General features: G+C 40.3%; 1 protein-coding gene across 6 annotated transcripts in view; it reads right to left on the bottom strand.

Moving 5' to 3' along the window:
• The window catches only part of PPP2R2C (protein phosphatase 2 regulatory subunit Bgamma), a 288,156-nt gene that overhangs the window by 166,442 nt on the left and 105,054 nt on the right, over positions 1-16,660 (bottom strand). The window contains exon 3 of one of the 6 annotated variants that reach the window (XM_074951720.1): positions 3,068-3,131. The exons of the other annotated variants lie outside the window; for them this stretch is intronic. Within the exon in view, the coding sequence (XP_074807821.1) occupies positions 3,068-3,131 (64 nt within the window). The remainder of the gene's footprint in view (positions 1-3,067; positions 3,132-16,660) is intronic. 6 annotated transcript variants of the gene reach the window in all.

A 16,660-nucleotide genomic window follows, 5' to 3' on the forward strand; every position in this document is an offset into this window, starting at 1 on the left:
CCTGTCCGTAGCAAATCTCATCCGCTCTCTGGATACTGTTCACTTAGGCTCATATAAACACTGCTGGAGAGCAAAATTTTTGCTTTTGGGATGCATCAGACTGAGCCAAATGTCAAGTAGTTTAAAATAAAATGCCAGTGAAGAAAACCCTACACCTAGGCCTACCACACTCCCACCAATTTCAATTTACCCAAACAATCTGAACATGAAATTTCGTGTTCAAACTACCCTCAACCATGTCATCATCAATCATTGCAGTATACTTTTCAGGAACAAATTACAAATATTTCCAGAAAAGTACATTTAATGTTAGTTGCTTTGTCCAGTGGTGCTGCCACTTTCCTAGGTTATAAGAAAATGCTTTTGTTCACACGGGAGAACGTATTAAGATTCCCAATCATTCTGCACTCTTCTACATGAGCACATGAGCCTCCTGCCCCCAGTACACGGGTTTACTGCAGGCTAAGGGGGGGAATTTTTGTGGAAATGGTGCAAAGAGGGCTTAGCATGGGCTGGGACCTAACCCAATATGTAGTTTCAAAATCTGAACTCTAGAAATAAAGGAGATAGTTAAAATCTGGCAGTGATCACTCACACAATGGGTTGAACCACTAAGGGAACAAGTTTTCTAACATTCCCCAGCAATGGGTGCTAAGCACTGTCTGACCCCGTCTTCACCAGCAGCCCAGCCAACACTGGTTGAGATGGAGCTGAGGAAATCCGATTTCACCAGAATAAAATGGTCAATCATAGGTCTTTTCATAGTGTGAGTACAGCCTGGGAGTTTTAACCTGGTAATGGACCCAGCTCCTGTCTGTGTGGGGCCCAAGAACCCAGAGAAGTCTTTGAAAACCTGAGTCTCGCAGGTAATAATAATTGTTTGTATTTATAAAGCACCTTTCATGAGATGATCTCAAAGAGCTTTACAAACATATGTTAATTAGGCCTCTTCACAAGGTGGGTAAATATTAGCATTCCCATTTCAAAAATGTGGAAACAGAGGAACAGCAAGTAACTTGCTTAAGGTCAGACAGTGAGTCAGTTGTAGAGCCACAAATATAACCCTAACACATCTCCTGACTCCCAGTCCTGTGTGCTAACCATTAGATAACACCCCTTGCCTACATCTACTATGCCACAGCTGATTTTATCTGCTGTTATTTTTTGACAAACAAAACCTCCTTTGCATAGTCTCTGAAAAAAGCCCCTAAACAAACACACCCAACTCCCTTTTAAATCAGTAGAAACTATGGTCCTGGTTGCAAGATCAAGGCCTGTGTTTATAGATTTGAATCTCTAAGTGTAACAATTTTTTCCTTAAGAAGCATGTCATGTTTACATGGCAATATACAGCTGATCATAGCCAATAACCATTAGAAAATAATTTAAGATGCAAAATTGGTGGCATAAAGAAGTGCACTCACTGATAGTCTTTTATGCTGATATAGGGCTAACTGCTTTAATCTGTCCTCAAAAGAAAAAGCTATTGATTTATTGTAACTACAGGGGGGAGCCCTTCTGTACAATGATTTGTGACACATATTGATTTATGGCACTGTTTGAAAGACTTTTTTTTTTTTTTTTTACATTTAATCAATTAAATGAAAAATGGATTGAAAAGTAAAAAAGTAAATCATGATTTAAAAATAGTATTTTACTGCATTCTACAGGCAATTTTCATCCATCTATTTATTTTTTAGTATTTCCCCAGGAACAAAGATGGAAATATTTTGAATACCTGCAGTTTGATTTGTTTGTATCCCTTACACAAAGCACTTCAAACAAGTCAATCAAGCTTGAGAAAAAAGTAAGGACTTTGGCAAGACTGAATAAGAGAAAGACTCAGTGGTAAAAACAATTATAACAACAAGTGACCTCTGCTTACTAGACATCTTGGTTACATCTACACTTCAGTAAAAGACCTGCAGCACGGCCACAGCCAGCTTAGGCTCGTGGGGCTCAGGCTGAGGGGCTAAAAATTGCAGTGTAGACATTTGAGCCTAGGCTCTGAAACCCAATGAGGGCAGTAGGTCTCAGAACCCAGGCTGGAGTCCAACCCCTAAAGTCTACACTGCAATTTTTAGCCATGTAGCCTGAACCCTGCAAGCCCAAGTCAGTTGACCCAGGTGCAGACTCGGGCCAAGGGTTTTTTATTGCATTATAGATGTACCCTTGAAAGAACTCGTAGCTGAGACAAACTGAATACAGTTCTCACCTGATTAGCTAGATGCAGTGCTCAGATACAATGGTGATAGTCAACTTAAAAAGTACTTCAGATACGATAGGTTTTGGACCCTCATGGTGCAACTTGGTGTATTGGATCCTGGTTCAAGTCTTGGATGCAGTAACATCCAGAATACACACAACAAATTTAGCCACTGGATAGAAGACTCAGCTATTGGTTTAAGTCTGGGCTCTCTGGCCAGCAGTTAGTAAGAACAGTACATAAGTATAAAAAGCCTTACAATACAATACAATACAATAAAATGCTGGCCCATACTAGCAGAATATTTCGACAATACAACTCTCTTTAGAGTCCACTTGGTCTAATGTGCCCATCAAAATCCACCACAAGCTACACTCATCCGGGCACTGTAACTATACTGGGTTATAATGAAAAGGGGACTTCGTATGTGGTTAGGCAGCTGGTGTGTTGGAACCACTGTGTATCAAGCTGATCAGTGTTGTCACCATTACCTTGTGCTCCGCCTATCTATTGTACCCAAATGTTGTCCCTTGTCTTATACTTAGATTGTAAGCTTTTTGGGGCAGGGACCATCTCTGTTATGCGCTCACACTGGGCCCTGTTTGTGGACCCTTGGTGCCACTGTAATACTGCTACTAATAATATATAACTGAGCATAACTAATTACTTGTTCAGCCAGGCAACAAATTGAATGAAATCCTGGCACCATTAAAGTCAATGGGAGTTCTGCAGTTGACTTCAGCACGGCCAAGATTTCACTCATTATATCATCACTGCAATTGTCTTCTTTGATGGTATATCCTGTTCTTCACAAAGGAGGCTTCTATTTTCACTCATAACCAATATCACAAATTCACCTACTTTTTCTGCTTGGACTGATGTTTCTCTCTGTCAAGTGTCTCTCCCCTCAAACAGAGCCTCCAGCCTGGAAGATATTGATTAAACAATTTTTAAAAAGACCTTAGAATCATAGAATATCAGGGTTGGCAGGAACCTTAGGAGGTCATCTAGTCCAACCCCCTGCTCAAAGCAGGACCAACCCCCAACCAACCTTCTTTGGTCCATATGACCAGCTCAGGCAGTGTTTTCAACCTTTACTCATTTGCAGACCCCTAAAAAATTTCAAACAGAGGTGTGGACCCCTTTGGAAATCTTAGGCATAGTCCGACCACAGGTTGAGAACCACTGAGCTAGGGACTTGATCCTCAGTATGTCCTTTTTGTACTAGTCACCTACGACCACTGACACACGAGCCTGCGTGTGCACAACTCAAAAACGCTACTGTGCAATTAGTATAGTAAAAAGGAACCGGCCAGTCCTGGATAATCGCTGGTCTAACCAGACTCTTTAAAGACTTTTTTTTTTGGTCACCTGCAAACCCTTGGTATCAGAGAGGACAAGCCTAGCTGCAAGGTTGTGGGGAGTCTTTAAAAGGGGCCAGTCCAATTCAGTCCTAAAGCTTGTGGAAGGCTGAAACTGCATTTATATTCCCAAGGACTACTACAAAGCTAGATGATTATTTTTTACTTTTTTTATTTTTAACTTACTCGGTTAGTGTCTTATTTAAATCCCTTTGCTTTTCAATAAGCATCCTCCAGTCACAGAAAATCAACCATCTGGAGTTGCACAATTCCTTAAAGACAGGGTAATAGAGGTCAGATAAAGAGAGAAGTGGTGGATGAAGGACTGGGAACAAAATGAAAAGAATTCAAACTCACATGGACTCTGGCCTGTAGGTAAGCAGGAAGGAGAGCTATTGGTAAAATAACACTCCAATATTTTGGGTCAGGTAAAATTCAGGGGTTGATTAAATTAAGCTTAAATATGCAATTTATTATAGTACTGCCTAGAGAGGCTGTAGCATCACAGTTAATGGTTTTATGATCACTTTTCCTGCTGACAAAACCCCTTTGAGGGAGTTTATGTCACAACAGGAAGGTTGGCTTTCAGCAGAAACTTGACATTAAAGATATGATTTTAAAAGGCACCTTTGTGGTTTCAGGAAAGCTTCAGGTTTTCTGAAAAGCAAGGTTTTCCAGGCATTTACTTTATATTTTGAAGTGTTTGGAACCAGATTTCCCCCGCCACACCCAATATTTGACAGTGCACAGAATGGGCCAAATACCCCTCTTTTGCTTTTCTACAGCGAACCCCACTAGGATTATTCAGAGACGAATGTGGACTAGTAATTTTTTAAATGATAGGCCAGGCTCTCCAGTGCTCCGCTCCTACTGGGCTCAGCAGAGAGGGAGGGCTGCCACAGACTCACTTAGGGCCCCAGTCCCAGCTTGAGCCTACTCTGACTTGCACCATCTGGCAATAGTCCCTGAGGGACTATCACCCTATGGCCACTCCCCTCTTTCTTACCCCTCGCCAGACCTTATGTGCCCCATGCACTGGAGGCTGCAAGGAGGGAGGTGTAGGAGCTGTCCATGGTAATTCTATACCAGCTGGGGGACTCCTCCACACCAGGGGTATTCCAGCAGAAGAGTTACAGGCAGTCTCCACCTCTCTTTTTTTCCCCACTCAGGCAGCACAAAGGGAGCAGAGTAGATCAGAGAAGCTAATCCCAAATATTTTACTATGCATTCAGGATTATATGCAGATTATCACACTGCATTGAGGATCGAGGGGTTAGCTTATTCATAATGCAACAGACTGAAAGGATAAATAAAAGATGCAAATCACAAACCTTGCAATCATAAAGTGTCAGTGACTCGCAACAGATGCATTCACACTGCTCCTATTTCTTTATAATGACTATGAAGAGTCTGTTTGATTATTCTATTGTCCTGGTAACCCCTGTAAGCATCCTGAAAGAATGACAGCTAAGGAAGCATAGCAGAGCAGTTTAAGGATCAGTAATGGAATGGGTGCTTCCCTTGACCTGATTTGAAAAGAGAAATCAAACAGAAAAAATATTTAAAATAAAATGAGTGATCTTACTTTAATTCATCAAAAGCAAGGCGATGTAGAGTTAAGGCTGCTCTATCTCTAATTTACTCTGTGGTATATGTATCCATTCAACTGAGTAGGTTTCTATATGTACTGCAGCATTACATTTTTAAAGAGAAAAGGAGTACTTGTGGCACCTTAGAGACTAACCAATTTAGTACTCCTTTTCTTTTTGCGAATACAGACTAACACGGCTGTTACTCTGAAACCATTTTTAAAGAGACAATTTGATGCCCTTTCAGGGGGGAGGCCCAGCAAAGGCAGCACATTGCAGTAAGGACATACGCCGCATTGTATCTTGGCGACTTTAGGGTGTTTGTTTTTTCCTTGTTTTGTCATTCACACTGAAAGTATATGGTGGCCCTTAGGTGCATGCAGACTGATATTTTTACACTGAATAGCACCTTACTATATGTGTGCCCCTCTAACTGTACTGGCAGTGCATATGGAGTAAGGTGATCAACACTGAGACCTAAATGAGTAACCCATATAATTCTACTGCTATAACCCTCATCCTCCTTCCCTCTCCTCACCCTACTGTTCATCGCTCTCATTCCTGATGTCACATCTAACATTTAGATTGTAAACTCTCTGGGGCATAGACCAAGGGTGAAATCCTAGCCCCACTGAAGTCAATAGCAAAACTCATATCGATTTCAAAGGGGCTAAGATTTCACACCATCTCCTTCTTTGCCTTCTGCCAAAACATTAATATGCCTTTGAACACTATCAAACACAAAACAGTGATCCTTATTATTACATGCCTGGTTTGGATTTTAGGTTTTCTAACTTTGAACTGATGGCTGGTAATGAGTATCATATGACCAGTATCCCAGATGAGAAATAGTACAGACATCTGCATGTCTTGAGTAGAGCTAGATTCACCATTTGTCTTGCATTACTTAAGCACAACGTGGACTGGTATTCTAATCTAAATGCCAAACCTGCAACCACAGGAGGAAGATATCCCTGTTAGCTGGCACTGTTTATCAAGTTTTCAGGATGGATGAGACTTGAATGGCCTGGATTTTGTTGACGCTAATCAGACCTTCAGCATCATTCCAACATTGTTCTGTGCCTAAATCATCTAAAATAGCTGCTCAGCTGTTTCTTTTGCAAGGCATTTTAAAATTAACTTGGATACATTCAATTAATTTATGTTATAAAACTGATCCCTTGAGTGGAGAACTCATCATTTTTAGTTAATATTACAGCATTAACATTTTATTCATTTACCATTTTTTCCTCAAGAAAATAGGTCAATGACTTAGAAGGAGTGAGAACAGATTTCCACATCTCAGTCTAGTCTATAAGCACATTTTAAAAACACTAACCCTGCATAATCCAGCTGGCATTTAGCACAAGACAAATATAAATATTGTAGAAGAGAAATATCGTTGGGAGGGAAATGCTGCAAACAATGATCTGTATCAGTGTGAAATCAAGAACACTGTGGACTGAAAAATATTGTTACCACAGGCAAAAGCACAATTCAATTTATGTTCATACTTTTCTTTCTCTGTGCCCCTCAGAAGTGTTAGGCTCAGAGACAGTAGTAGATCTATTTTGAACTCATCAGGTTCCTCTGCAACACATAAGAAAATGCATACACCTGCCACTGAAAGCAACTGAGATTGTTCCAAACAAGAATTACTTGCACACTTATGCTTACAGTTTGTTTGGCAAGAGACCCATAAGGCCAGATTCTGCTTCCTCTTGTTCATGTGCCTGAAGGGATGGAGTGAGGACAGTGAAGGGAGTCCTCACATACACGTACACTTGGGCATCCTTGCCAGGGCAGCCCAATTCCCGCATCATTACTATTCATAGGAGCCCTTAGTGCAAGCACCTGGACAGTCAAAACACAGCCAGCAGTGTGGACCCCAAAAGGGGACAATGTGAGAGGAACAGCCTCACCTCCTTTCTGCACAGGCCGGTGGTTCAGAAAGCTGTGCTGGGGAGTGCACAATGCATTTCCAAAAAAGCAGCAGCAGCCACTCCTCAGCACCCATGAAGCGTTTTGCCTTCCTCTGTTCTCTCCAGGGAAGATGCCTTTGGGAAGTGCCACTGATGCTACTAGGGACACAAGCTAGCCCCTCTCTCTGAGCATTCATCTCTGGTGCTCCTTCAACCTCTGTCTGCCCCAGGCCTTGTGGAAAAGGGCAACCTGGCCCCAGTGACTTCCTTCTTTGGCCTTAAAGGGTGAGTATACCCTGTAACAGTCTCCTACTCTTGATAAGAAAAATGAAGATGGATTCATCTTCATCTGCAAACCAAGGGCCAAAATTTGCCTTCAGATTTGCCACTAAATCAATGAGGATTTCATGCAAATATCCAAAGACAGGATCTGGTTGATAACTAGGGTGACCAGATAGCAAGTGTGAAAAATCGGGAGGGCGGTGGTGGGTAATAGGTGCCTATATAAGACAAAGCCCCGAATATTGAGACTGTCTCTATAAAATAAGGACATCTGGTCACCCTTTGAGTTCAGTGCTCAAGTTATTCAATCTCAACTTGCCCTGTCCATGTAAATCCAAGCTATCCCCATAAATCTGGTCTAATTTTTTTTCTTGAAGCCTAAATCAGTTCAATTTCATAGGAACTTAATCTCTTTTCTGTCACTAAAGATAAACTTTTCATTGACTCCTTAATATTTTGATTAAACTGTGCACTCTTTTACAAAAACAATTTGTCTAAAGAACATTTTCCTACATTTCATAAGCAAACAAAAGCCTTGGTTTACCTTTTTTCTGTGGAAGCACATATTGGACTTGACTATGCTATAGCCAATCTATAAAATGTCAGAACTGCATGGGCCAATACCCACTGAAGTCAGTGAGAATCTTTCCATCAACTTCAGAGGGCACCGTATTGGCCCTAAGGTAGCAATTGAGGACAGCACTCAAGAATGAATACATCCGTTTTTTTACACCCACTCTAGAGACTTTAGGGCCTGGATCTCTCTGCTTTCTGTTAGATTAACGCTAAATTTGCTCTGCACACCTCATCTGAAAAGAACATTCCCCCTTCCAAATGTATAGTCAATCCTTCTCAATACTCTAAAACTCATCATTACTACTGTCAAGAGAGGAAGTTTGGAAAACTCATTTCATTTTGTGGCAGATTTCAATAGCTTCTCTTTTGGAAAAATTCAATGCCAATTTCTGATGGACCCTTTTACGCTGATACACATATCACTGGCATAATGTGGATAACATGGCATTTTAATATGACCATGGGAAGAAGAATCAGACTCTGTATAATCTTTTGCTTTTTTTGTCTGAATATATTACCCTGGGGGTTGTAGCGTTTTGTCTCTAAATATTTTTGTATTTGGATGTTAAAAACATTTTGCAAAAAGATTCAGGGAGAGAGACTTTCAAAAGTGTCTTAAAAGATTTAGGAGCACAATGGGACTTGTGCTCAGAAATCTCCTCGGTGCTTTTGAAAAATCTCTCCCATCATAAAATTAAATAGAAGAGTGGAAAGATTGCTAGGCATTCTGTATATAAGAGAATTCCTGTTTCAACATCTCTGTGGGCCTGGATAGCTTCAGACACAGAAGAACGTGTAAAAAGAAAAGGATTACTTGTGGCACCTTAGAGACTAACAAATTTATTTGAGCATAAGCTTTCGTGAGCTACAGCTCACTTCATCGGATGCCTTGTGTGTGCGCGCGCGCGCACAATGAAGGAAGGTAATTACTGTTGCTTTTGTAATGTACTAAGTGGTCAACAAGGTGATGGTTTTACACTTATGGAGTATTAGAGAAACAAGGTGAGTGAGGTAATATCTTTTATTGGACCAACTTCTATTGGTGAGAGAGAGAGAGAGAGAGAGAGAGAGAGGTTTTCAAGCTTACATAAAGCTCTTCTTCAGGTCTGGGAAATGTACTCAGAGGGTATGTCTACACTTCAATTAAATACCTGCGGCTGGCCATGTCAGCTTGTAATTGTTTGCTGATACCACATATGGGGTGGTAGGTGACAACTAGAGGTGTGCAGTCGGCAGGGGCTATATCTGTATTGAAGCAGGTTCTCTCAGGGTATATGAGTGACTCATTCCATGATGTGATCTACTTCTCTGGTGGAGTATCCTTGTTTGGGGAAGGCAGTTAAGTGTGTAAGGTGTATATCCCAGACTTTCTCCTCTGAGCATATTCTGTGATAGCAGAGTACCTAACTGTAGATAACAGATTTCTTGGTGTGTTTGGGGTGGTTACTGAACCTGTGACCATGTGGTGATCCAGGGGCTTCTTGTATATATTTGTCTGTAGGGTTCCACTGTTGAAGCTGATCATGGAGTGCATGAAGTTAATGCTAGTGTGGGAATGTTCTAGAAAGAGTTTGATGGATGGGGGGTGGTTGTTTAAGTGGTGATGGAAATCTCTGAGGGAGTTTAGGTCATCTGCCCAGCAGATGAAAATGTCATTGATGTACATCAATGGTTTCGTGGTGCAATTGTTCAGAAATTCCTCCTCAAAGTGAGCCATGAAGAAACTGGCATATTGGGGAGCCATCCTAGTACCCATGGCTGTTCCCAGAGTTGGGACAAAATGTTTGTTGCTGAATGTAAAATTGTTATGGTTGAGGATGAAATGGATGAATTTGGTGATATATTTAGGGTGGATATCTGAAGGTTGTGTCTTCTTGATATTTGAGGCATGCACAATGCTGTCATTTTGAGGGATGTTGGTGTAAAGGGAGGTGAAAAACATGGTAGCAAGGATAGTGTTCTGACACGGGCTGTTAATGTTGTTGAGTTTCCGAAGGAAGTTGGTTGTGTTCTGAGGAACCTGGCTCTTTGTTTGGTGAGTGGTTTGAGGGTGGTTTTTGCGAGTCCAGATATTCCTTCAGAAAGGGTGGGCTATGATGGGTCTGTCTGGGTTCCCTTGTTTGTGTATCTTGGGAAGCATGTAGAAGGCCCCTGGTGTGAGTTCGTGGTGGATGAGGTTGTAGAATGTCTCTTGGAGTTGTTTGGGGAAGGATTTTATGATATATCCTCAGATACAGTAAACACCTTAAACACACCAAGCAATCGATTATCTACAGTCAGATACTCAGATACCACAGAATACGTTCAGAGGAGAAAGGCTGGGATATACATTTGAATAGCCCCACATGGGGTACCCAGCAAAAAATTACAAGACATACTCAATGGGGACTATCCCCTGAAACAAATCTTTCCTGAACCCTCTCTTCTGGCCTTCAAACAACTCCCAGCCTCTCCAAGCTCATCATCAGAAGCAAGCTCCCCACAGATCAGGACACACCAACTCAAAGCAGCATCAGACCCTGTCAAAATAACAGATGCAAAACCTGTAGTCATATCTCTAATGTCAACACCACCCCACAATACACCTTTCAAGATCCATGGGTCCTACACATGCCTCTGACAAGATGGAGTGTACCTCATCCAGTGCACTAAATGCCCCAACAACTATGTGGATAAAACCAGACAGTCCCTATGCTCTCAAATGAACTCTCGCAGAAAAATGATAGAAGACAAAAACACCATATCACCCATGAGTGAACACTTTGCACAAAGTGATCACTCCATATCTGACCTCTCAATCCCATTCTCAAAGAAAACCTGCACAATACCTTCAAAGACGAGCCTGGGAAGTTAATTCAGAACTTTGCTAGGATGCTTAAAATCATGGATCGAATAGAGACACCGGATTTACGGCTTACTAAAACAATCTATAACCCACTTAATCACACATACACACCTCTGCCAGCTTTTTTTTCCTTCTTCCTTTCCCCCTCCCCCATGACTATAGAGGGCCACTTCACCTTGAATGGCCCCTTGAAATATGTGTTAACTACTGATTCTAAATAATCTATTCCACCTTGTATTTAGCTTGGACACTGAGTAGATTTCCCAGACGCGAAGAAGAGCTCTGTGTAAGCTCAAAAGCTTGTCTCTCTTTTCAAAATAAGTTGGTTCAATAAAGATATTACCTCACCCACCCTGTGTCTCTAATATCCTGGGACCAACACGGCTACAACAACACTGCAAACAACTTATGGAGTAAGAAAATTACAAGACAGATGGGAAATATCAATAGAAGATTTCCCATCAGCCCTAGTAGGGTGCATAAAGGAATGAACTACAGGGAAATGATGATAGTTCAGTCCTAGGCCTTTGCTGAGCATGCTAGCAAGGGAGCAAGTTAGCGCCAATTGCGATTCTTTGTGTGTGCTGTGTCTGCAGCTACCCCCTCCAGGCACTGGCCTGAGACAATCAATTTCAAGTTCTAAGGTCTGTGAGTCAGGACATTGTCTTTCTTTATGTGCCTGTAAAATGCATGAACACACTGTTTATTATTTGTACAATGGTAGTGCCTGAAGGTCACAGCCAGGATCAGGGCCTCTGTTTGCCACGTACTGTACAAACACAAAGGAAAGTGTGTTCCTTGCCCTAAAGAGCTTACCAAGTTAGAATCTGATCCTGCAATGAGTTCCATGCAGGCAGACACCTGCTCCCATATGGAGGGCATTGCAATATCAGGGCCAAATTTATTAAGTGCTGTATAAATAAAACATACAAACAAGTTTCATGTAGGCCACCAAACAGCCACCAGTTGATAAAGATTTTCAGTCATTAATGACCTGGGCTGAATTTAAACTTGTGACACAGAGATCAATAAAGAGCAAAAACTTAAACATCTGCAAAACTTGGAAAGAGAGAGGTAACAAATTAATTCCAATGACCACACATTATTTGTGGAAACATTCTGGTAGTTAATGGTAGTTACATGATAAGTCATTAAAACTATCCTTTTATATCCTGATCATTGAGTATTTAGTTTAAAGATCCAAATGATATAGGAAGCACAATTATTTCCCTGCAGATTGTGGGGACATATGCTTTGCTTATAAACATCTTCCCTCTGCTGCATGTCAGTCACTTATATTTAGCAGACTATTGGTGACATGTGAAACATTTTCAAGCGCATCAAATAAAACGCTTGCTTTTGAAAATGCCACGTTAACACTTCTTTCTAGAGCACTACAAGTGTTAACTCTTTGAATGCCCCATTCCAGCAATTAATGTGTTACGGAGGATACTTTTAGGCACCTCAAGTAGAGTGAGGGTTAATGATCATCATCCTTGGATCACCACGTTTCTGAAAAGTCTCATGGTTTTTATCTTTATTTATCTGGATGATTTTAAATGGACATCAAACTAACTCACTCTAACTCAGAGACTATGTATAAATGTCACAGGTTAGTTTAACTTTCAATTACATCCAACCTCTGCACATCATCAAGAAACCTATTAAAAACACTAATATAAAACTACTGGTAAAGAAGTGATACTAAAACCATTGCACAATTCTAACTACAACATAAACCTAATCCTTCAGCCCTGATTCAGGGGACAAGTTCCAATTTAGTCATTTGAACTAGTCATGTGAGCAAGGCTACATGATCATTCTGCCACACTTACGTGCATGGACTAATACCTTGATTTGCAAACACTCTTATTGAAATCAATGGAACTATTTGTGGGGTAAGGTACCATTCAATGTGAGTAATGGTGGCAGGATATGGCTCTTTATGAAGTAGAATTCAAGGACAATATACAAAGAATTAGAAAAACGAAAATGGTATAAATACAATATGAGCAGACTGAAGTATATCACCATTGTATTATACTATTGTTAATCTAACTATATTTTGGTATTTAAGTTGAAAATGGATTACACTGCAATACTACTCTATTTGAGGTAAGTTATGCAATTATTTTTAAAGGTTCATGTAAACTAGAGATGGGCTTAAAGCTAAAGTCTGGATTCAAACCCCCACAAATTTGGGGAAATTCAGCTCTGGATCTGAAGACTGCAGTTCAAGCCTACCTTTAAACAAAAAAAATGACAGACTTCTGATCTGTGATGCATTCACAAGAGCTGAAAATCAATTTCACAGTGTTTTGGCAGTCTTGTGCAAACTTCATTTAAGGTGACTTATTAGTTATGTAAGTTGAATACTTCTAATAATACAATTCCTAAGGCCACCCTACCATCTATGACAGACTCTCAAACAGATATTTACTTCAAAATTTAAGAAAAAACCATGTAGATGTTCAAACACCTTTGAACAAACACTGATCCGGTGTTCTACACATGGTAATAATTTATCATATAAAATTAAATTGAGAGGGAAGAAAACGAAGTATTGAGAGGGAAGAAAGCGAAGAAAGAAAGGATACAGCCCTGGGTAGGAGAATGGACATAAGGAGGAAGGGTAGTGTAGATACCAGTCTAATAGGGGATACTGGCAGTAGAATGTCTGTGCCTAATCGGGTAAAGAATGTGAGAGAAGCCAAACAGCAAAAATTAAGATGTTTGTACACTAATGTGAGGAGCCTAGGTAACAAAATGGAGGAACTAGAGCTACTGGTGCAGGAAGTGAAACCAGATATTATAGGGATAACAGAAACATGGTGGAATAGTAGTCATGACTGGAGTACAGGTATTCAAGGGTATGTGCTATTTGGGAAAGACAGAAATAAAGGCAAAGGTGGTGGAGTAGCATTGTATATCAATGATGAGGTAGACTGTAAAGAAATAAGAAGTGATGGAATGGATAAGAGAGTCTGTCTGGGCAAAAATCACATTGGGGAAGAAAGCTACTAGAGCCTCCCCTGGGATAGTGCTTGGGGTGTGCTATAGACCACCGGGATCCAATTTGGATAAGGATAGAGACCTCTTTAATGTTTTCAATTAAATAAATACTAATGGGAATTGTGTGATCATGGAAGACTTTAACTTCCAGATATAGACTGGAGGACAAGTGCTAGTAATAATAATAGGGCTCAGATTTTCCTGGATGCATGCGATAGCTGATGGATTCCTTCACCAAGCAGTTGCTGAACCAACAAGAGGGGATGCCATTCTAGATTTGGTTTTGGTGAGTAGTGAGGACCTCATAGAAGAAATGGTTGTAGGGGACAACCTTGGTTCGCGCAATCATGAGCTAATTCAGTTCAAACTAAATGGAAGGATAAACAAAAACAGATCTGTGACTAGGGTTTTTAAAAAGGGCTAACTTTAAAAAATTAAGGAAATTAGTTAGGGAAGTGGATTGGACTGAAGAACTTGTGGATCTAAAGGCAGAGGAGGCCTGGAATTACTTCAAGCCAAGGTTGCAGAAATTATCAGAAGCCTGCATCCCAAGAAAGGGGAAAAAACTCATAGGCAGGAGTTGTAGACCAAGCTGGATGAGCAAGCATCTCAAAGAGGTGATTAAGAAAAAGCAGAAAGCCTACAAGGAGTGGAAGATGGGAGGGATCGGCAAGGAAAGCTACCTTACTGAGGTCAGAACATGTAGGGATAAAGTGAGAAAGGACAAAAACCATGTAGAGTTGGACCTTGCAAAGGGAATTAAAACCAATAGTAAAAGGTTCTATAGCCATATAAATAAGAAGAAAACAAAGAAAGAAGAAGTGGGACCGCTAAACACTGAGGATGGAGTGGAGGTTAAGGATGATTTAGGCATGGCCCAATACCTAAACAAATAAATATTTTGCCTCAGTCTTTAATGAGGCTAATGAGGAGCTTAGGGATAATGGTAGGATGACAAATGGGAATGAGAATATGGAGGTAGATATTACCACATCTGAGGTAGAAACCAAACTCGAACAGCTTAATGGGACTAAATCGGGGGGCCCAGATAATCTTCATCCAAGAATATTAAAGGAACTGGCACATGAAATTGCAAGCCCATTAGCAAGAATTTTTAATGAATCTGTAAACTCGAAGGTTGAACCGTATGACTGGAGAATTGCTAACATAGTTCCTATTTTCAAGAAAGGAAAAAGAAGAAGTGATCCGGCCTATTAGTTTGACATCTGTAGTATGCGAGGTCTTGGAAAAAGTTTTGAAGGAGAAAGTAGTTAAGGACATTGAGGTCAATGGTAATTGGGACAAAATACAACATGGTTTTACAAAAGGTAGATCATGCCAAACAAACCTGATCTCCTTCTTTGAGAAGGTAACCAAATTTTTTAGACAAAAGAAACGCAGTGGATCTAATTTACCTCGATTTCAGTAACGCATTTGATACAGTTCCACATGGGGAATTATTAGCTAAATTGGAAAAGATGGTGATCAATATGAAAATTGAAAGGTGGATAAGGAACTGGTTAAAGGGGAGACTACAACTGGTCATACTGAAAGGTGAACTGTCAGGCTGGAAGGAGGTTACTAGTGGAGTTCCTCAGGGATCGGTTTTGGGACCAATCTTATTTAATCTTTTTATTACTGACCTTGGCACAAAAAGTGGGAATGCACTAATAAAGTTTGCGGATGACACGAAGCTGGGAGGTATTGCCAATACAGAGAGGGATTGGGATATCATACAGGAAGATCTGGATGACCTTGTAAACTGGAGTAATAGTAATAGGATGAAATTTAATAGCGGAAAGTGCAAGGTCATGCATTTAGGGATTAACAACAAGAATTTTTGTTATAAACTGGGGATGCATCAGTTGGAAGTAACAGAGGAGGAGAAGGACCTCAAAGTATTGGTTGATCACAGGATGACTATGAGCTGCCAATGTGATATGGCCGTGAAAAAAGCTAATGCGGTCTTGGGATGCATCAGGCGAGGTATTTCCAGTAGAGATAAGGAGGTGTCAGTACCATTATACAAGGCACTGTGGCCTGCATTGTGCAGGAGGTCAGACTAGATGATCATAATGGTCCCTTCTGACCTTAAAGTCTATGAGTCTATCTTAAATATCAATGAAAAATTCTTGGATTATTATAAAATAGGGGTCCAATCCTCCAACCTTTGTGCACCCAAATTCCACTAAAGTCAGTAACTGTTTTGGATGTACAAGAAAGGCAGAATTGGGCCCCTTAGGGATATCACTGATTTTGTTGTTGTATATTAAATATACACACAAATTTCAAACATATATCTTTTAAAAGAAAGACAAATTCTGCAATAAATCACTACAGATAGTTTTATTTCTAGGTATTTGTGCATGTTATGGTAAGTATATGATTTTTCGTATTTCTTCAAGTTTAATGAAGATCCAAAACAATGAGTTTACAAGAATAAGAACTGGATTAAATAGTGTTATATTTTCTTAGTATCCATATACGGCTATAAACAGTCACATAAATAGAGTCAAGTAGACGCAGAACTATATCCCGTCCCCTGCACTATCAAGAGAAAAAAAAACAGGTTGCTGCAATGTAATATCTTGGACAACGCATCAAAAGCTGCAAAAATAGATTTTCAATGGCTTTAGTGACCTTGTAAGAGCTTCCAAATTTTAAGTGCATGCATTTTTCTAAAAGATTCAGGATTCTGGGAAAAGTAGCATTCACCTTGCTTGTTCAGAGTACCAGTATTTTAGGTTAGCAAATCCAAGAAGATGAACAGCTGTAACATATTTATCTGCCACACAAGTGAGCTGTCATTGTCTTTACACTGCCGGCTTATCAATGCCATCATCAGTGTCTTTCAAGTGTTCTATCTT

The sequence above is a fragment of the Natator depressus genome, chromosome 4 (genome assembly GCF_965152275.1).
Source record: "Natator depressus isolate rNatDep1 chromosome 4, rNatDep2.hap1, whole genome shotgun sequence".
Taxonomy (NCBI): Eukaryota; Metazoa; Chordata; order Testudines; family Cheloniidae; genus Natator; species Natator depressus.